Source organism: Podarcis tiliguerta, assembly GCF_965153285.1.
Source record: "Podarcis tiliguerta genome assembly, chromosome: 6".
Taxonomy (NCBI): domain Eukaryota; kingdom Metazoa; phylum Chordata; class Lepidosauria; order Squamata; family Lacertidae; genus Podarcis; species Podarcis tiliguerta.
In genome coordinates this window covers 71475707-71497614 of record NC_139539.1, presented here as the reverse complement: position 1 = coordinate 71497614, position 21908 = coordinate 71475707, and the positions used below count along the sequence as shown (strand labels likewise).

The 21908-nt window shown below is 44.9% G+C and overlaps 2 protein-coding genes across 20 annotated transcripts in view; one reads left to right on the top strand and one right to left on the bottom strand.

Moving 5' to 3' along the window:
- The window catches only part of LOC310679532 (ferric-chelate reductase 1-like), a 37589-nt gene extending 29379 nt beyond the window's left edge, over window positions 1-8210 (bottom strand). Inside the window, exon 1 of the mRNA XM_083444917.1 lies at window positions 8193-8210. The gene's annotated coding sequence lies outside the window, so the exon portion shown is untranslated. The remainder of the gene's footprint in view (window positions 1-8192) is intronic.
- Window positions 8211-14670: 6460 nt separating this feature from the next.
- AGL (amylo-alpha-1,6-glucosidase and 4-alpha-glucanotransferase) overlaps window positions 14671-21908 on the top strand; it is a 50726-nt gene continuing 43488 nt past the window's right edge. For 6 of the 19 annotated variants that reach the window (XR_014512306.1, XR_014512307.1, XR_014512308.1 and 3 more), the window contains exons 1-3: window positions 14674-14944; window positions 15461-15610; window positions 19697-19907. Coding sequence is in view for 13 of the 19 variants with exons in the window: in XM_083444759.1 (XP_083300885.1) it covers window positions 15529-15610; window positions 19697-19907 (293 nt within the window). In the remaining 6 variants the exon portion in view is untranslated. Of the gene's footprint in view, window positions 15324-15460; window positions 15611-19696; window positions 19908-21908 lie in introns of all 19 variants that reach the window. The other 13 variants (XR_014512310.1, XM_083444755.1, XM_083444756.1 and 10 more) reach the window with 7 other exon arrangements.

Sequence of the window (21908 nt, the reverse complement as noted above, 5' to 3'; positions counted from 1 at the left end):
GGCAGCAGAGACAACCCATTTCACTAGCATTCTTCCCTTTAACCCCTCGAACACTCATTTGGAGTCATCGGAACAGCTGCAAATACTTCTATTTCCAAGTCCTATTTCCCTCTGCTCAGGATCAGGGAGCAAAGTCCTGATATTGCCTCTTTCCTCCATTTGCTGACATGTTCCTTTAGCTATTTGCTTGCACAAAGTTTGTGCAGAGGTTAATGAGCCCTATTTATTGAGCATTCATTCTGATTTGGTGGCAATGGAGGTTATAAGACTTCCTGCGAATCAGCTGCGTTTCTCTGTTGCAAAACTGCATTTCTATGGGTCTCAGACAGGAGAGTGAGAAAGTGTCTCTCTGAAAGTATGCCTTGGCAGACTGCATGTTTTTAGCCGAGTTAATGTTAGCACTGGGTGGAGGAAGGTGGACATTTGCTAGGGGGAAAAAATCAAAGGATGGTGGTTTATACTTCTCCTGCCTGATAGTATCCCTTTAAGACTGATGTTACTGTCATTGGATGAACCGAGCTGTAGGGAAGTGGCCAGAGAAGGGGAGATGGAGGGGACATGGTGGGCAAGGGGAAAACTACCGTATTTTTTGCTCTATAAGACTCACTTTTTCCCTCCTAAAAACTAAGGGGACATGTGTGTGCGTCTTATGGAGCGAATGCAGGCTGCGCAGCTATCCCAGAATCCAGAACAGCAAGAGGGATCGCTGCTTTCGCTGTGCAGCGATCCCTCTTGCTGTTCTGGCTTCTGAGATTCAGAATATTTTTTTTCTTGTTTTCCTCCTCCAAAAACTAGGTGCGTCTTGTGGTCTGGTGCGTCTTATAGAGCAAAAAATACGGTAAGCCCCTTCCTGGCATTCAAATCCTCTCACCCGCATTAATGTTATTAGTTTTACCTCATAATGAGTAGCTGTCAGCTGAGATGACAGGCGAACAGACTGCTTGGGAGAAGAGAGTGCTTGGAAAATCTTGGTAATTCTCAATGTGCTGCTTATCTGCTCATCTTGTTATGACTGGTGGCGGTTATTGCTTCAACCTCCCCCTGAACTGAAAGGACAGAGAGTGGCTTAAAGCAGCAAATACCCAACCCAGACCATCTGAGGCTCTTTTCTGTGTGCCTTCACCATGAGAGGTCCAGAGGCGGCAACACAAGAACAGGCCTTTTCTGTGGTGGCTCCCCGTTTGTGGTATGCTCTCCCGAGGGAGGGTCTCCTGGTACCTTCATTACGTAACTTTAGGCGCCAGGCAAAGTCTTTCTTATTCTTCCAGGACTTTGGCTAATTAAACAATATATGTCCTTTTAAAGGGGAGGAATTATTGTTTTTGTTAGTTATTATTTTTGTGTTTTTATATTGTGAACTGCTCTGTGATCTTCAGATGAAGGGCATTACACTGGTACCTCGGGTTACATACGCTTCAGGTTACAGACTCCGCTAACCCAGAAATAGTACCTCGGGTTAGGAACTTTGCTTCAGGATGAGAACAGAAATTGTGCTCCGGCGGCGCGGCAGCAGCAGCAGGCCCCATTAGCTAAAGTGGTGCTTCAGATTAAGAACAGTTTCGGGTTAAGAACGGACCTCCAGAATGAATTAAGTACTTAATCCAAGGTACCACTGTAAACAGATTCAATTAATGATGATGGTGGTGGTGATAATAATAACAACAACAGTAATAATACTGTAATGATGGTCAGCATGATAACTATGTACCAATAAGAAATGGAGCAGTATGTCTGCACCCAAACCATTGCAGATGCAAGCAGTACTGAAAGCGAAGTTGCTTATAAATATCTTGATATCATCAGGAGCAAAAAAAATCACAATAAAAAGCTGCCTTCTTCTTGTCACTTAGGCTGATCACAATTCCCCATCTCTTCTCTCTGGCGAAAATGAGGGGAAAGTCATGCCAGTTTCACCAGTACCTTCTGATTTCTTTCACTGTCTCCTGAAAGTCAGGGATGCTGGAAGAATTTCCACCCCTTTTTACCTGTCCCTTTGGGTTTCCTTCAACACTGTGTGCGCACCAGCATGTGTGGTGTGCCAAGTACTACTTCCAATCTTACTGGAGCACAGGGACGGTGGTGAAGTATGGAAGGTGAGTATGGTGAGATGGAAGGATACCTCTGTTAGGATACTGATGCTCCATTTCAGCTAAACAGATGTGTGGAGCTGTTGTATGTCACATGTCTGTTTACATTCCTGCTCAGCTTGCTGGGAACTTCCGTTTGTGTATAGCTTTTGCTTCCTGCTCTTGGACCTGAAAGAGAGCAGACACGTTTTCTTTGTCCTGAACTATGCTGAATAAACTGCTTGTAAATATCCTTTACATATGCCTCTGTCCGCCACTTCTGTTGTGTGCTATTCACTCTGCTGGTTAAGGTGTCCTCAAGTTTCTGAAGACTTCTGAAGCTGTGAGTCGCTGTTTGATGCTGTTCCAAAGGACCGGAGTTCGTCCGGCTGCCGGCCAGTGGGCTGGAGCCAGCTGGGGGCCTGCGAATTGCCCCCGTTCCCTTGGACACATCGCAACAACCACTAGGTCTGCACCCAAATAGTTTCAGCAGAGTTTATCGAGCTAGCTTTGGGTAGCCAAATGAGTTAATGTCCTCTTCTGCATTAGCTGGAGCAGTTGTAGTGACATTTACAGTAAAAGTATCATTGGCAGACAGAGAAGGGCTTCCTGGTGATAATTAAAACATTTCAAAATACAGCCAACAAAACCAGTTTTATCAGTTTTCAGCTCCACCAGGAGGCATCCTTTGTAAGGATACTGGGCTTTGATTGCCTAATTCAAACCAAACCACACATTTGGCTCAATCTCTTTAATTTCCACTCCAAGTGTCCTGATTCTCCAGGCACAGTCCCGGAATTACAGAAGCCATCCCAGTTTCCGATTTTGTCCCGGTTTTCCTTTTTCCTCCCCTCCGTTTCTCAGAGAAGTATTAAAAGTGGTGTGTGTGGATTTGGGTGTATGTGCAGAGATGGAGTCTGTTTACATGAGAAATAAAATCCCTGAACCAAATGAAGGAGATGTTGAAGCTGGGATACGGAGCCCTTCCTATAATTTTGAAGGAAAAGGCGTACCTGTTAATTAGCTTCGAGAATCCACATCTTTGCATTGTTTCTTGTGGCTTTTGACAAAGCTGTAGAAACTCACAATGTTGGTAAGCTATCCATTCAGGAACTCGTTCTGTTGTTATAGCCATGGCAGGCATCGCTCAGTGTGGAGAGCATCCTTGTGGCAACTATAATGTGCGCTCCAGTCCGGTAATATTTCTCTGCTTGAAACTTCCATCCTTTGCACCTGGCAAAGTGATCAATAGGAATTAAGTCCCTGTGCAGCAGAGGCCTATTGATCTCTATAAAACTTCAGCAAATGCTGAAGTTGTGAGCTAGATTACGTTCATCCCAGCATGTAGGTAAACTCAAAAGTTTACATTTCAGGGTTATAGACAGTGGAGGAGGCAGACTAGGTAATGTATCATAGAATCATAGAATCATAGAGTTGTAAGAGACCACAAGGGCCATCGAGTCCAACCCCCTGCCAAGCAGGAACCACCATCAGACCACTCCTGACATATGGTTGTCAAGCCTCTGCTTAAAGACCTCCAAAGAAGGAGACTCCACCACACTCCTTGGCGGCAAATTCCACTGTCGAACAGCTCTTACTGTCAGGAAGTTCTTCCTAATGTTTAGGTGGAATCTTCTTTCTTGTAGTTTGGATCCATTGCTCCGTGTCCGCTTCTCTGGAGCAGCAGAAAACAACCTTTCTCCCTCCTCTATGTGACATCCTTTTATATATTTGAACATGGCTATCATATCACCCCTTAACCTCCTCTTCTCCAGGCTAAACATGCCCAGCTCCCTTAGCCGTTCCTCATAAGGCATCGTTTCCAGGCCTTTGACCATTTTGGTTGCCCTCCTCTGGACACGTTCCAGTTTGTCAGTGTCCTTCTTGAACTGTGGTGCCCACAGTTCAATGTAATATTTTGTGGGACACAAAGACATAATTAGAAAAATTGATTCCATTCTAATTTTGTTACTGTCCTGAGAGGTGTAACACAGGGACACTCAAAACATTTAAGTTAAGCAAATCACTTGGCATATTTGCAAAGCACGCTGTTGCGCTTAACAGCTTGTGGAGAACCTTGTCCATTTTAACTAATGGTGTTCTGTTGCGCCAGAAGCGGTTTAGTCGTGCTGGTCACATGACCCAGAAAGCTGCCTGCAGACAAACGCCAGTTCCCTTGGCCTGAAAAGCGAAGATGAGTGCTGCACCCCATAACCGCCTTTGACTGGACTTAACTGTCCAGAGGTCATTTACAATGAATGGGGTATGGATATTGAGAATGCAAATCAGATACTGTGTAATTTCTACCCAGTCTTCTTTTTAATTATATCTTCCAGAAGCCTAGAATTTTAGCAGTACACAGAACTGTAATTATGCTCTGCAATGACCTATCTCATTATGTAGGTACTGGAAAATAGATATACCACAAATCCCAAACAATATCAGATTGTTAAGTCTGCTCAAGCTCATTTTATTTATGAACCTTCAAGACCCTAGGAGCTGCATATAACATGTACCAAAATGCATTATAAAACAAGTCCTTATATTTCAATGAAGCCAGTCAACAGAAATAAAAAGGAACAAGCGAATATATGCAAGATGAGGATAACATAGGAAATTAAACACATTTGGAACTAGAATAAAGTTTCAGCCTGTTCCAGAAGGCTTTTCTTATGTCCTTATTGGGGGAAAGCATGGTTTACAAATATCCTGTTCAAAGCCATGGCATCGCTGTTGCAAACAAAAGTAATTGCTGCTGTTGTTTTTCTGGTCCTGGAAAAGAGCTGTGATCTACCTGCTGTACTGTTCATGTGAGGGGGCCAGTCATATGAGCAGTTAGTTGCACTTACAATAACCTAAGGAGGAATTCAGCATAGTGCTAAGCAGATTGCTCCATTAGCTACTATTGCAGCAAGATCGAACGCAGGAGAAGTGGTGGGGGGCACCAATACAGCTCTTTGCCAAGCATGCAAGGGACCCTAGGTATGCCTCTGACTAGAACTAGAACTAGAGCCAATGGGGTCTAGTGGTTACTCGAGTATCAATCTAGGACACTGGAGGCCAAATCCCCACTTGGCCATGAAGCTCAGTGGGTGACCTTGACTTTTAAGACTAAGCTACATTAGTATATATATATATATATATATATATGCTTTCGTAGATTTTCACGGGTACAGGAATGCAGGTTTTGGTGTCCCCCCAAAACACCCCCCAAAAACCAAGACACAGAAGAAAACAATGGCATAGCCCTCCTTCCTTATATCAAGGGCACTACAGATAAAATTAGCAAAATCCTCCATAAACACAATATCAAAACAGCCTTTTGCACCAACCAAAAAATAGCCAATATCCTCAGAAACCCCAAGGATAAAATTCAGTTGGAAAACCAAGGGGTCTATGAAATACCCTGCAAAGTCTGCCCAGCCACGTACATTGGACAAACAAACAGACGAATAAATGCACGTATCGCAGAACACAAGAATGCCGTCAAAAAAGAAGAAAAAACTTCCTCTCTTTTCCAACACATGAAAGAAACAGGACACGAAATTAATTTTGCAGATTCCAAATTGCTCTTTAACATGGAACATCACCACAAGAGAATAATCATGGAAGCCATCGAGATAGAGAAACACCCTCACAACATGAACAAGCGTGACGACACATCCCGCTTGCCAGACATCTGGAAATTAGCCCTCCCCACAAAATCTGACACCAGATCCAGAGGCACACAGAACGCCATCACCAATCAACCACACCAGACCCAAACCCAGACCCTCTCCACAGATAAATTACAGACACCATCCAGTAGCCAAACCAGGGTGGCACCTCCGGATGCTGCACCCCCCTGCAATCCCTACACAGATCTGGCTGGCACAGGCCACAAAACCACAGCTCGCCCCTATACACGAAGCCAAGCCAGAGCACAACCAAGTGCAGTACAGCCATCTTCTCAGAAAAACTCTTCACAAAGTTCAAGAGTTCAAGACACGAAGGCTTTAGCAACTAATCCACACCTAATGACCCACCTAAGTGGGATTCAGGAAATCACTCAAGAAATCACTCAAGATATCCCTCAAGTAATTAAGGAACAAAAGAAGAAAAGGCACACTAGCCTGGGAACCTCCTCTCTGCCCAGAACATTGGAGGCTATACACCACACCTCCTCAACAGTATTTATAGGAACTCAAACACTAAGATCCTGCTCTGTTCCAGTAACAAGAAGCCGAAAGCACCAGCCTGAAGATGACGAGTGAGACCTCGTCGAAACGTCGCCTAGACACCCCAACTTTTACACGGGAAGACACCCGAGGACACCAAAACCTGCATATATATATATATATATATATATATATATGCGTTATAACACTGTGACACCTGATGGCGCTGTAGAGCTGAACGCTATGAAATTTTCCATTGTGAGCTTTACAACGTTTTTCCCCCAGAGCATTTTCAGAGCGGTTTTTTATAGCTGTGTAGATGCAGCCTTAGCCTAACCTATCTCACATGGTTGTTGTGACAATAAAACAGAGGGAGAAAGGAGGGAAAGTGGGATGTAGATGTTGCAAATAAGCATAATGCAGTCTTTTTATAAAAATGGGTCAACTGCAGCTGTTGCCGTTGTTGCTGTTGTTGTTGTCTGCCTCGAGAGACAATGGAGTGCCCCTCTAGGGGTGAAGTCAAACCACTGCAGTATCAGCACCCAGGTGACCTCTCCAGGGCGCAACCCTGGGCAGTGTGAATGGAGGTCCTGGGCTACACAGACAACAAGACCGCCTTCTCAGCCTCGCTGATGTGGTCCAAAGGAAGCAGAGCAATACATTTGGCAACAGCTTGGCTGTAGCAGTGGCGTAGCGTGGGTTGTCAGCACCCGAGGTAAGGCAAGTAATTTTAGTAGGGGCAGAGAGCTAACCCGTGGATTTTAGTAGGGGCAGAGAGCTGCGAGTGCGAGTGCCCCCCCCAGATGTTGCGCCCGGTGCGGCCGGCCCCCCCTGCACCCCCCACGCTACGCCACTGGGCTGTAGGAGTGCCGGAAGGAGTTGCCCACAAGGCAGCAGAGGTGCCTTGCACAGTATGAGTGTCACAAAGCTAAAGGACTGAAAAGGGACACAGCATAACTTTTTGTCCTTTTTTAAATAACAATAACAACAACAACAACAACAACAACAACAACAACAACAATGTAGTATCATTCATTTTAATATTTCCACATGCTTGACTGGCATAATGTACAAATTAATATAAACACTATACCTGTATTCTCCAGCTGACATTTTTTCCCCTTTCACATAGGCTTGCAGCTGAAATTTTATCCTTAGTGTCAAAGTCCTTTAAGTTGAAATGTTGCCTGAGCAAAAATAAACCTGTTTTCGTGAAATGCAAGCCACCTACTTCTTTGCAGTAAATATATAGTGCTGTTGTGCAAATCCTTCTGTGCACATAGTTTCTGAAAAATGCCAGGGGAGCGAATTCTGTGCAGCAAGGGCTCAGTGAGAAATAAATTATGGAGCGCATCTCCACTCATTACGGCACAAAGTGCCACTGTGTTTTTCTGAGTTTAATAAACCCTGTCACAGCACAGTAGCAAGTGCTGTGCGTTTTGAAACTCGCGAATGACCTGTTTTAATTAGAGGCGATGGGAAGTGAACTGCATGCTGGCTAAATGGATGCCCCGGGAACTCCGCGGATGCCATGTTGTGTGGCCAGACTAATAAGGCATTCAACTGCCCGAGTCAAAGGACAAGAGGTTGCTCCCTCCCCCATTCCATGTACATAGAAACTGACTGGACTTGCAGCTGGAATCTTATTTTAAGGTTGGCATTTGGACAGAGACTTCTGTTGCCCTTGAAGACAGCAGGGTAGCTTTGGGGATAAAGGGCAGGCCCCAGTGGAACATATAACCCCAGCATCGGCTGCCTGAGGTGGTTGCCACAGGAGACCTAGTAGCAGAACAGGCCCCGGAGCCTCTCCATTCTTTGCTTTGTGTGCTGTGCTCCAAAACAGTGCTACTGAGCAAGGTACGTCAGAAATCAGGGGTCCTGCAACCCTTCAAGCTTCTCCACCTATCCCTTTTCCCAGGCTACACGTTCTCCTCGGCCACACACCCTTTCCCCAGGCCACACCCCTCACCAGCTCTGTTTTGCCTCTCCCCCTCAATGGTTTTTGCCTGGCTGGAATTTGCCCTTGAACTCGTTTTGATAGTGTTACTTTCTTGCCTGGATGGAGACTAGATAGGGGTGTGCGAGTGTGTGTAGAAACCAGCCTACCACGCAGAGGTAATATTTGCATTCAGTGTTCCACTTGCTTTAGCCATTGGCCCTACTCACCTCTGGCATGAGGCCCTCGAAAGATTGTCCAGATGAGAATGTGGCCCTTCAGAAACCAGAGGCCTTTCTCCTGGGCATGGTCGGCCAACAGGTGCAAAAGAAGGATAGGATTTTCTTTGTGTACGCTACAACAGCAGCAAGAATACTCATTGCACAGTATTGGAAGACACAAGAGCTACCCACTCTGGAGGAATGGCAGATGAAGGTAATGGACTACATGGAACTGGCTGAAATGACTGGCAGAATCAGAGACCAGGGAGAAGAGACGGTGAAAGAAGATTGGAGGAAGTTTAAAGATTATTTACAGAAATATTACAAGATTATTGAATGTTAGAATGACATCAGATTGAATGTAAAAGGTTATTAGCAAAAAGTTTTAAAATTAAAAGATCTAATATTTTAAGATACAAGAGGATTAAGCTATATTAAGACACTCACCCCTAGCATTAGAGAACTGGAAGGATGCCTAGGGGCTTATAGCAGGGCAAGAGGGTCATTGTTGCCTATGCGATAGGAGTTCATGGATTGTGGGTGTCCTTTGTTATTGAAGATGTCCTGGGGTTGTGTTCCTGTTGGCAAGCTTCCATTGACTCCCTCCATGTGAGCATCATTGCCACAACAGTCCCTGTTTGGCAGTGTTTCCATGGACGCTGGACTGCAGCTGTGTTCTTTTTCTTCTTCTGCCATTTTGCTATGGGGTTTTTCTCATCTCACCTGGGCTGAGCATGTAGCAACGACATATCTACACCCAAACCGTAGCCAATGCAGACGACTGCCTGCTCCAGCTTGTCCAACATGTTTTGGTAGCCCCAGTGCTACTTAATCACCGTCCAGGCAGTCTTCCAATAGACCTGTATGGGCCTTCCTACAGCTCTCTCAAATACAGCTTCTGAAATCCCCTTACAAGTTCTAAAAGATCTTTGTGTGTATGTGTAGGTTTAAACAAAGGGAAAGGTGGCGTTGGTTTTTTTCAGAAATACAAATGCAAAGCCTTACTGGATATAAAGATTTAGTCATAGTTCTCTGGATTGCAAAATTTACTCATAGGCTAGCAAAACGCCAGTATGATGGATTGCTCAAGTGTTTGGAACTGGGCAAGTCGCCACAACTATAGTCTCCCATGGTAGTAGCCTGTGTACTTTCTCTCACAGAAGTCAGCAAAGTTCTTGGCAAACCAAGCCTATCCTTCTCTGCATTCTCCCTTTTATTTACCTGGTCAATCCTTGGGTTCATTTCTTGCTCATGCTTCAGCCACCGATACAATAGCTTCATTTTTAAAAACATGATACCCAAAACCCAGTTTCTGTAAAATTTGTACAAGCGCTTGATGTGCCCATATCATTCTGAAAAAGTATTTTTATTAAGGCACTGTACAGTTGTGCTTCATTTATTGGTGCATTCTCAATTTTGTGATGATCACAGAGAAGATGGAGGGTCTATCCCTACAGGGAGGCAGCCCCATCAGTAGATATTTGGGCACACTTAAAAGTGTCTTTCTTTTTAATTGAACAACAAGGAGAGCACCAAGTGGATTTTCTGCCTCAGGTGCCAAAATGTCTTAGGGATGTTGATGCCAATTGCATTTTACAACATATTCTTTACTATCATTTGCCCAGAAAGAGATGCCCAGACATGTGTGGCTGCTATGCTCCAATTTGCAGCATTCTACCTGCAGCTTCTGGTGAAGAAGAGCAGGGTTTGGAAATATAAAACCATGCATGAGGTAAAAATGGCAATGAGGGACATTTTCAGGGAAGCATCAACGGATACGTGAGGAAGGTTAAAGTACCCACCTCTTGCCCACTGATTCTCCCCTACACACAGACAAATTAGCAGGGCCCCATATTTGCCTAGTAACGTATAGCTCCACCTTGAGAATTTGCTCTTTACTATTGCTAAGGCTTTGTTTCCATAGAAAGGCCACAAGATGGCACCACACACTAGAATGATCACATTTTTTGCACTAGCAGCACAAAATCCAACAGCAACTGCAAAGAACTGATTCAGGGCTGCCAAATTGAATAAAATATATGGTGGGGGGGCAGGTAAGCCCCACTCCACACCATCAATCACATGACAGGGTGCGCTCACACCATTTGAATGGCAATGCCCTCAACTTTGGGGGGAATGGCCCTCTCAAATATTAATTGTGAGGGTGAAGGGACCTTGGCCCCTAGCAGTTGGCTCCAATGAACTGATTATTCATTCCTTATTTATCCCATCCTGCCTCCAAGCAACAGGTTAGAAGTGTTTGATCACACACACACACATTAAAAAGTATTCATCACCACAACAGCCCTGTGAAGTCGATGAGACTGAGCAAGAGTAATTTGCCTTAGACAATTCAGTGAACTTCTTGGCTAAGTAGGGATTTCAGCTCTGATGTCCCCAGTCAATGTCTTGGCTGCAAGGATGCTGTCTGGCCAGGCTACATTTTGTTCATGTATGTGTCATATTCAGGCACAGTAAATTGACTGTGTGGTATTTCCCCCTCTCACACACTTGAGTACAGTTTCCCCTCCCTCCTTCCGGACAGATGGAACTCTGCCTCAGGCTTACATTTCAGAGACCTGTCAGAAAACTGTTTGATGAGCCCGTTAAATTATCCACGCCTGCATAGAGCCTGAATGAGAAACCGACGTTCAACACCATGTGAATTTGGGGGGGGGGGGGATTGTGCAGCCTTGATATGAAATATTCTGCAAATATGTTTGCCATTGCTGTAAGAATAATTGTAATTATTATTGTATAATTGTAATTAAGTTCATGTGACAAATTTTTGCATAGTAACATTGATATGATCTTCTCTAGCAGAGGTGGTGTTATTTTAATGTTGTAGTAGTAAAATATGACCACAAGCAGATATGATGTTCTTATACCCAAAGTACTTCAGGTTAATCAAATTTATACCAGCAGAAGACCTAGGTTCGATCTGTAGTATCTCCTTATCTACTTCAACTTTCTGATTTCAGCACCATGTTAATTCCACAGTATGGTGTCCTTGCAAACATAAAAAACACCTCACCAAAGCGACTGTAATTTGAGAACAGGGTGGGTTTTTTTAAAACACCTCTGAGTATTGAAAATAGACTGACCTTTGACTACTGACCTTCTCTGCAGAGTGTAGTTAAAAATATTTCATTGCTGAGACACTTGTGAGCAACTGGACTGCTTCTGTTATGGGACTGGCTGCAAATAGTAGGAAACTAGGGGTGCAAAGCTCTGAAAGAAGCTAAGTGGATTGTAGTGGCAAAAAAAATAAATCAGTGTTTCCGATCAATATCCTGAGATGGTACATACCGTGGCAGTTTAGAAATGACTCTGCTGCAGCAAAAACTTTTAAGCTGTGATCTTGTGATTCCAGTTAGATTAGAAGCACTAGTGGCGTGCTCATGCTACTTCTCTTAAAACACACTGAATTTGTTACCCCCTCCGCCCCATGTGTTGTACAGCTCTTCCTCCCTTACTGTTCACATCAGCATGGCTTCAATAATGTCAGATTCGTTTCCGTTTGTGGACACACCAGGAGGGTCTATGCAAAGTTGCTCATGCCTTGGCCAAAGGCAAATTGGGAATGACTTAAAAGACTCCAATCAGTGTCCAGTTTGAGAAACAATGCATCAAACAGCAATAAAGTGGTACCTCGGGTTAAGAACTTAATTCGTTCTGGAGGTCCGTTCTTAACCTGAAACTGTTCTTAACCTGAGGTACTACTTTAGCTAATGGGGCCTCCCGCTGCTGCCGCACAATTTCTATTCTCATCCTGATGAAAAGTTCTTAACCCGAGGTACGATTTCTGGGTTAGCAGAGTCTGTAACCTGAAGCGTATGTAACCTGAAGCGTCTGTAACCCGAGGTACCACTGTATGCATTTTGGATAAAGTCTATTTTGTGAACACAGATTAAGAACCCAGCATTGGAAATGCAATGAATGCCTAGTAAATTGGAGTATGAACCTAAACGTGTTGTCTGGCTACTTTGAATGGGCCTATCACGATGAGATATTCAGGGTCACACTGTGATGATTATTCCATTGCTGCAAACATTTCTTCTTGCCAGACAGAACTATCCCCTCTCCCTCTACTGTTCTACGGGTTTATTCCCTCCAGAGCAGATTTGCACATGGGGGGGGGGGGAGCCATATTGTACAGTGGTACCTCTGGATGCGAACGGGATCCGTTCCGGGGCCCCGTTCGCATCCTGCGCAGAATGCAACCCGCATCTGCGTGTCATGATTCGCTGCTTCTGCGCATGTGCGTGACGTCATTTTGAGTCTGCGCATGCACGAACGGCGAAACCCGGAAGTAACCCGTTCCGTTACTTCCGGGTCACCACGGGACACAACCTAAAAAGATTTAACCCGAAGCGACTTTAACCTGAGGTATGACTGTACTTGCACTGGCTTCTGCTAGGATGCTCGGTTAGTTGAATCTGGCCCTACCCAGTTGGAATTCAGGATTTGATAATAGACTGTCATTGACAGTAGACGGTTATTGCTGTTGTCGCTGGGTCATCACCTTGCCGTGGTGAGTGGGCTTGCACATTCCTATGACTCTTGTGAGCGAAGCTGTGGAGAGTCTCATGCTTCCAGCAGGGTCACCCAAGGCAGTAAGGTCAAAGGGGAGGAGCTAGACAAAGAATGATCCAAGAAGTCCTCAAAGGCAAAATAGGTGGAAGGTAACAAGCGGTGTGTTACAACAGCTGTGAAGGCAGATGAAGGCCGCAGCAGATAAGAATCTACTGGTCGCCGTGATACTCATGCCATCGGAATAGAGCCTTACTGCAAAGACTGTGCATTGGTCAGCATGCACTGATCTACAGACATAAAACAAATTCACACGTCTTCCCAAAACCCATCCCAAATCCAAACCCAAGAGAGTCCCATGGCGATCGGCAAATGGTAACGGGGACAGGACCGTGAAATCTGGAAGCCCCTAGTCATGAACCGGCACATGGGTGGTAGATACAGATTCAGATGAGCACCTGAGAGCATCAGCACTTCAGAACTGCGAAGCCGATTCCAGATTTTAAAATGTGCAATTTTTGTTGTATGGTTTTGTGCATAATTGTTGTAAACAATTTTGAGATTATTTTATGGATAGTAGTAAATGAGTGTTTTTGAGTAAATAATTTTTTAAAATACACCAAGCAGGGTCTGCAAGAAAATGTTGCAGCAGAGGGCACCTACAAAGATATACCAGTCTTCTGAGAAAGCATACTACACATCCTCAGAAACATCATATGGTTACTATTGTTGTTGTTGTTGTTTAGTCGTGTCTGACTCTTCGCGACCCTTCTCTTCGTTGATTACTATTAGACTGCTGTTATTTGTTATTTATTACTGGTGGGTTTTCCCCCCTCTAGGGGAAAAATGCTTGAGATTTTATGCCTCAGCTGCCGAAATAACTTTGCTCACCTCTGGTACTATGGACCTTGACTATGTATAGGTGCTATTTTCTGCAAAAATGACTTGGGCCAGCCCTGCACACATACTGTATTTAAAAAAACTTCTGCACGTGCTCAGAGGCACTTATCATCCAGGTCCCGTGAAAAGGTAAGATACTCCATGCGTGTCAAAGAGTCAGATCATTGGAAACCACCAGAATTTTTTTTTTTAAGGAAACATTGGCAACACTGGCCCAGGCCAGGGTTCTTGCGTTCGCTCCCGTTTCCCACCACCTTCCCCACCTCTGTGGTTGAGAAAACACGGAATAGCAACTTAGTGCACAGCACGATGAGCCACACTTCCTCAATCTGGCCATTTATCGGAGTCCCCGCCATGCATTCCCAATGCCAAGCACCGTGGCGCTCGGGGGAAATTGCAATTGCAGAGAACAGACGCGGGCGCGCGCGCTCTCAGCTCCGGACATTGTTGGACTCCAACTCCCATGAGCCTCCGCTAGCATGGCCAATGTTCGGGAGAAGGAGAAGTGTAGTCCGGCAACCGCAGGCGGCCCACAGCCCCCGGCCCGGAACCTAGACCAGTTTGGTGCCATCCTAACAACAACAACAACCACTTTATTACTTGTACCCCGCCCTTGTGGCAGCCACTCTGGGCGGCTTCCAGCACATCTGAAAACATAAGATGGCAAATGATCACGCCGCCTGGGGTTGAAGGAAGCCGGCAGCCGGGGAAATAAGAGCCTGTTTTGCAAGCGCCAAAGGGCGCATTTTGCAACGGCCTTTGCGGCGACTTCCCTCGGCTTCGCAGTTCCTCTTCCTCCTTTTTCCCACCTCCTCCTCCTCCTCCCTTTCCTTCGCTGCTAGAGCAGCTCTCGCTGGGCGTGGGGAGGAGGGCATGCCAAAGGCGAAGCCGAGCAACCCTTCGCCGCCACTAGAGCCAGTCTCCCTGCACGGGGCGAGCGCAGCAGCCTCCTCCTTCCTGGAAGCCCTTCAGGCAGGCGGGGCTATTCGCTGCCTTGCAGAGGCCGAGCCTCCTCCCGTTTGGGGCTGCATCCCTCACTCTTCCTTTCCTTCCTCCCTCCCTTCCCTCTCTCCGGTCCGTCTCTCTTTCGACTCCCGCCTCCCTCTTTGCGCGCAGGAGCCGCGTCTCCGGGTGAGTGGCGAGAGGCCGCGCGCCGTATTTATAGACAATCGCAGGCGGGGATAATAGGGGGGGACTGGCTCTTCAGTGGCGCCGCCGGGGCAGGTCGCATTGTGGTATGTGGGGCAGGTGGTTGGGGGGGGGGGGGTTGGAAAGGAGAAAGAGTGACAGGCGCCAGCCCCTCGGGCCCCAGAGGAACAGCGCCCTCCTGCAGACCCGCACGGAGGTCCTCGGGTGCTTTGCAGCCTCGCCAGATTTGGCTGGGAGAGAAGGGGTTTTTTGCGCGCCCTTGGCAACCTTCCCACACACCGGCCCCCACCTCCCTCCTGCCCGGCCCTCTGATACCGTACTCTGCCGAGTCGTTTTATTGCAAAGGGGGTGGGTGAAAAATGTAAGTGTCCCTGCGTCTGGGTGACTTTTTCAGGAGGACTTTCAAGGTGACCCCTGCATGCGCCCATCTCCTCCCTTTGCCTGCTGCAAAACGCTGCTCTTTTATTTATTTTGTGTATGTGTCTTTTGCTTGCCTAGGAGCCACTCCTTTCTTTCCGAAGCTAATCTCTGTGGCCTGCAAGGGCTGAGAAATCCAGGCAGCCAAGATGCCCCACGGTAAGCAGACAAGAGTGCTTCTTCTCAACGACATGGAAAAGCTGGACAAGACCCTCTTCCGGCTGGAGCAAGGTCAGTGTCCCAGGAGGCTGCTTGTGTGTTCGGGTTTTTTGTTTAACAAGTTGCGTTGGATCCTTGTGCAAGAGGAAACTCAAACAGTTGTTAACTCTTCCATCTCGTCCTGTTTTCCTGTGCACAGAGATTGGTGTATGCTTTACAGAGGGAAAAATATATTTTTTTAAATGGAGAGGCCTCCGCCCCAAGCAGCTTACACACAGTCAGCATGTAGACTGTAGCAACAGAGGAGCTTACTTCTGGGTAAATGGATCACATATGGTTGCCAGGAGTTAAGAAATGGGTCTCGTGAAAAAAGTTGGGTTTTGAGGACGGCTTTGGAGGAAACGAATTAGGTGCATCATCTAGCTGGGACTATGAACACTGGCATTATAAATAACTCCAATAAATAAATCAGTACTTTAACAGACGTAACAGGCAATGGGAGAGGTGGGTGGAACCATTTAAGAAATGAGAGTTTAGTTGGCTGAGGAGTATGCATAATGCATAAAGAAGTCAATATGATCCATTAATTTTTCTGAAGCTGCTCCATGCTTTTCAAATGGTTTATGAATATAGCATTCCTCTGAGTGGTCGTAAACTGACTAATTATAAGTTAGGCTCCAGGCTTGCAGTGTTCTTTTTAAAAAAAACAACGCTTAAGGGCTAAACTAAGTGTGTGTTGGCAAACAGGTCAAAGAGAACAGATCACTATTTCTTTGCTTTAAAGCAGTAAGCAGAGGTGCTCTCAAATTGTGCTGTTTGCTGCATGAGACAGGGGTGGGTAGAGAATAGCTCAGGAATGGCAGGGGTGCAATAAGCAGGGAAGTATTAACCACTTCTATCATTTCTGCCATACAAATTGTGCTTAGCACCTGCCAGTTCGTTTTTGTTTTTCTGTTTTGTAATGGGAACAGGGTTAGTATTCACAACTTTGCCACTGAACCCTTAGCATTGGAGGTGTGGCATCTTAATGTGCCCTTAATAAATAATTCCCAGTGAACACAATGAAAGTGTTCTTCTGAATAAACTTGCGCAGCTGTTGTCTAAACATGGCCATAGTCCTGCAGTTAGTTGTAAATCTGCCAGTGTTGTCATCAAGGACATCTATGACCAAGGTTTCTGCTGTAATTCTAAGCAGTTAGTGGGATTGGCTTCCAGCTAATTTTTCTTAAGATGGATGTGCCATCTTCTAACATGGGAAGAACGTTCTGACCCTGAAAGTAAGATGCTAGGATTGCAGTCCTCAGAGGGATATACACAGGAACTGACCTCAGTTGGGCCCATCTGCTGTAAGAGGAAGTACAACGACAGTTTAAGCTGTTGTAACTTTGAAGAGGATTCTATTGAAAGTTTGGAATGTAAGGAAGGGCAGTTTTGGATGAATGACATAGACTAGAAAAAATATGGAATGCACTTTCATTCCCCCGCATTAAATGTTATCATAGCCATACTGGAGCCGCTGTTGATAGAGGCTGGTGCGTGGGTTCTGACTGAAGAATTGGCAGCCAAGTCCAAAGAGTTGGCTTGCATAAATGTTATCCCAAGTGCTAAGCACCCACTTGCGGAAAATTGGTTACCATGCAGCTACAGTATCGTTTAGGACTGCAGACGAATGCCCCAGTTAGCTGGGAGTGAGGCCGGTTCAGTTCAGTAGAACTTACAGTGCAATCAACCCGTTACTCAGAAGTAAGTCATATTCAGATTTTAAAAGTTACACCTCCTCTACGCAGGAGATGTTTCTGCAGTCTTGGACAGGGAACACACTAAAATAATACAGTGGTACCTCGGGTTACAAACTTAATTCATTCTGGAGGTCCGTTCTTAACCCGAAGCCGTTCTTAACCTGAGGCGCGCTTTCGCTAGTGGGGCCTCCTGCTGCTGCCATGCCACCGGCGCGCAATTTTTGTTCTCATCCCGGGGCAAATTTCTCAACCCGAGGTACTATTTCTGGGTTAGAGTTTGTAACCTGAAGTGTTTGTAACCTGAAGCGTTTGTAATCTGAGGTACCACTGTGGTACCTCGGGTTACATACGCTTCAGGTTACATACGCTTCAGGTTACAGACTCCGCTAACCCAGAAATAGTACCTCAGGTTAAGAACTTTGCTTCAGGATGAGAACAGCAGTCGTGCTCCAGCGGCGCAGCGGCAGCAGGAGGCTCCATTAGCTAAAGTGGTGCTTCAGGTTAAGAACAGTTTCAGGTTAAGTACAGACCTCCGGAACGAATTAAGTGCTTAACCCGAGGTACCACTGTACTTCATTGACCATGTAGGCTAGGAAATAGGTAGTTTGAAGCATTTGTGCTTCCGGCTTCATCTGTAACATCTTGGGTGCTTGTTTGTACATTAATAAGGCTATCTGTTGCTCAGAAGGAAGCTCCATTCAGCTTAATGAGACTTACCCCCATGTGACTTGTAAAGCATGGAATCCCAAGTACACAAACTAGACAACAGCTTCCATAGAAAAGAAGTAAACATAAAGCATGGTTTAGGTTCAGGCTGTAAGAATTTTAATTGCTGAATGCCGAAGAACTTTTGAAGCCTGAAAATGTGTTACTTTTTGAATTTTTATTTTCTTAAATTCCAACTTTTCATTTATAAATTATGAGTCTCAAAAGTGGTTTCCCCACATACATACAACAAAATCAATAAACAACAGCCGTTAAAATTGACCCAAATAGTAATGTAATCTCAACAACTAGCCAGAACCAAAAATAATTCAACTGTCTTTAACAAATTATGCTCCTCTAAAACTAGGAATTTGCTCAGGTGATTTGATTTTATAATTTGGAAAAATGGCTAGGGGAGCACCTCAAGGGCAATGCACTATGACAGTGAAGGAAAATGTAGCTAGTTCTTATCTGTATTTCTGCTCTGCAAGATAGAAAAAAACGATTTGGAAAAACTTTTAAAATAGAAAAAGCCATGCACTTCCACATAGCAGAAAGAACTAACAGATAGACGGTGTAACTAATATGAGCTATGCATTTTTAGTCTACATGGGTTTTAGGGAATAAGATATCAGTAGCAAACATCTCTGCGGTCTGATCTATGTTTAGCAAACTATAAACAAACTTGTCAAGCCTGTAGCAAAAGCACAAATGACCTGATCTTGATTTATTTTTATAGATATTGTTATGAAGGCAAAGAACCTTAGGCTTAACAAATTATTATTATTAAAGTATTTATTAAATTGTATATTATACTCCATCCATAAATCTCAGGGCGGTTCACAACACAAAAACACAAGATTTAAAAAAACAAAACACAAAATGCATGATGAAAACTAGAACAAAAATAAACCACTAACCCCACAACACATTTACGATGGTATTGGATGTAAATGTTTTTGCCTGGTGCCTAAAGTGTAAAATTCCACAGACAGGGAGCCACTGTAGAAAAGGCCTTTCCCAAAGATCTTCATGCTGCTTACCAATTCATTTCTGTGTCAGTAAATGAAGGTAAACAGATGCAGATGAAATAATCATGGACTACTCATGTATATATTTGTACAACTTCATTCTCGCATTGCTTTTGAGCTGGCTCCGTTCCATATCTTCTTTGAAACAGTTACAAAATATTGCTCTCTTGTATAATTTCGTAAATTGTGTGTAGTACTTTATGAGCTTTGGAGGCCACAGTAGCCAAGGCTGTTTTGTTTTGGATGAACAGATACTTTGTGTGGTGTTGGGTTTTTAAAGAAAATAATCTTTGTGTGAGTGCTTTGTTCTTTGTTATTCATGGCTCCCTCTTGCATACGGTTTGCAAGATCTAGGCCTTGGTCATTAGTGGCTCTTAATGAGTGAACAACTATACCGTTCTGTTCGTATCTGTAGCTCAATCGATTGAGCTGTTTGATGTCTAAATATTTAATTTCCAGCATTCATCTGCCCTGAGAGCTAATGCATATAACCACATTGGGGTCTTTGAACCTGTGCAGCCATTCCTTTCCTCTGTACATAAACAGAACCCACAGAACTCAAGGCAAACAAACCAGCCATTTCCTCAACAGTCCTTTCTGGCAGTTGGCTCATCGTTCCATGTTGATAAGTTTTAAGATATGGGTGTTTGCGCTCTAACCGTTGCCTGTCTTGCTCTATTCAGGTTTTGAACTACAGTTCCGTCTGGGGCCTACCTTGCAAGGTAAACACGTTGCTGTGCATACCAACTACCCAGCTTCTGGAGAAGGGTTCAACCGTCACAAGTTCAGGTGCCTGTCATGGCACAACCCAACTGGGAAAGAAGATGATTCTGACAAATACTGCAAACTAGATCTCCAGATCTCTGGGTCATACCAGTATTATTTCAGTCATGAGTAAGTAATGCTTGGCTCCAGAGGAAGATAAGCTTGCATCGGCACCTCCTGTTTCTTATGCTGTCATACCTTCGATCTCAGACACCTTGGCTCCCGAACAAATTGGCTTCCGATCGTTCGAAACCTGGAAGTGAGTGTTCCAGTTTCCGAACAATTTTTGGAAGCAGCTTCTCTGGCTTCCGATTGGCTGCAGGATGCCCCTACAGCCAATCAGAAGCCGCGTCTTGGTTTTCAAACAGTTCCGGGAGTCAAACAGACTCCCAGAACACATTCTGTTCGAGAACCAAGGTACAACTGTATTGGGAGTCGTTCACATCTTAACCCTGCTGGCAGTCCTTTTTGTGTGACAGAGGAGCAGGCCGCAAACATTAAGATAGCCCAGGAGGCTGGTTCTCCATGCAGAGGTTTGTGTGTGTCTCCCCCCACATCCAAAAGAGATGGGGAACAGTCAAGCAGTTAGATCTATATGTGTATTGACTTACAGTGGTACCTCGGGTTACATACGCTTCAGGTTACAGACTCCGCTAACCCAGAAATAGTACCTCGGGTTAAGAACTTTGCTTCAGGATGAGAACAGAAATCGTGCTCCGGCGGCGTGGCGGCAGCAGGAAGCCCCATTAGCCAAAGTGGTGCTTCAGGTTAAGAACAGTTTCAGGTTAAGAATGGACCTCCGGAACGAATTAAGTACTTAACCCGAGGTACCACCGTACTATGTTGAGTGCCTCCTTCAGACATTGAGTTAGGCAAAGTTAGATGCTACCTTTCTTGTGTGGTTAGCAAACAACAATATATGTTGGTCATTACCCCCCAAAATATATGTTGGTCATTACCCCCCCCAAAATTAAAAATACTAGGCGCAGTGGGGGCTGGTTCTCATTGGACCACAGCATGTGAAAGCAGGAGGTTTTCCTCTCCAGTTGTGATCTCTCTGAAAATGTGCCCTTGTGCTGCAGTTAGCACTGGGGGAGAAGGAAATTCACATTGGCACAAATGGGCCTTTTCCCTCCCAGTGCTAACTGCAACAGGGTGTGTTTTTTGTTGAGAGCGCAGCTGGGAGGGAAGAGTTAAACCTCCCCTCTCAATGTGCTGCAGGCCTAATTAGAATCCTTTTCCCACCCCTTCCCTAGTACTTAATTTGGGAGGGGGAGAGAGAAAGAGACATGACTGCTAAGCAGTCGAGGGAGGTAACATGTAGTTTGGCCTAAGAAAATGTTTGACAAAGGCACTCCCCATAACAAGACTCTATACGTAGAGACTAAATTTGCTATTTTGTCCTCTACCTCTTTCTGAGCTGAGAAGAGGCACACAAGCCTCAGGTGTGCATTGCTGACACGTAAATTAAGAGAAGTTGTTAATAAAGGAAGACAAAGAACTCTGGTTTATTGAAAATGCAGTCCTTGATCTTGAAAAAAATTGGTGGCATATTCTTATTGCATGTGAATGTCAAAGAGGAAATGTAAAACCACATCTGTTTATAAGTCATTTAAAAGAAGATCCCAGTACTGTTTTAAAAGTTAAATTCTCAGATATTGTTTGCTAGGTTTGTCATATTGGGAGGCAGCCTGTGGTATTTACAACCTTTAGGTTTGTTTTCAATAAATGTTGGGTGTTAGTGCTGATCTTCAAATGCCAGGAAAAGATCAGTTCAGCCACTTAAGAGGTCAGCAGTTGTGCATGTCATGGTTCTATGTGTTTTCCTTTTTGAAACGCCACAATGGGTTTTTTAAACCTGCATATCATCAGTGTGGCTTTGCCAGCCAAGCGCACCAATACTCCTGAGGTATGCTGTCTTTTGACTGCAGGGAGTAGGTTCCAGATCAGCTCATTGACCCTGCCCCATTTTCTGGGCTTCTCTACTCAGGTTACTCTAAAGGCAGGGAACTATTCCTGCAAGTCAGACAGCTATGAGGATACAGTATGGGAAAATGTAATAGGAGTCCCAGAATACATACAGTTTCTCTGCAGGAAGATCCTGGAAACTTCTGTACAGATCACCGTATT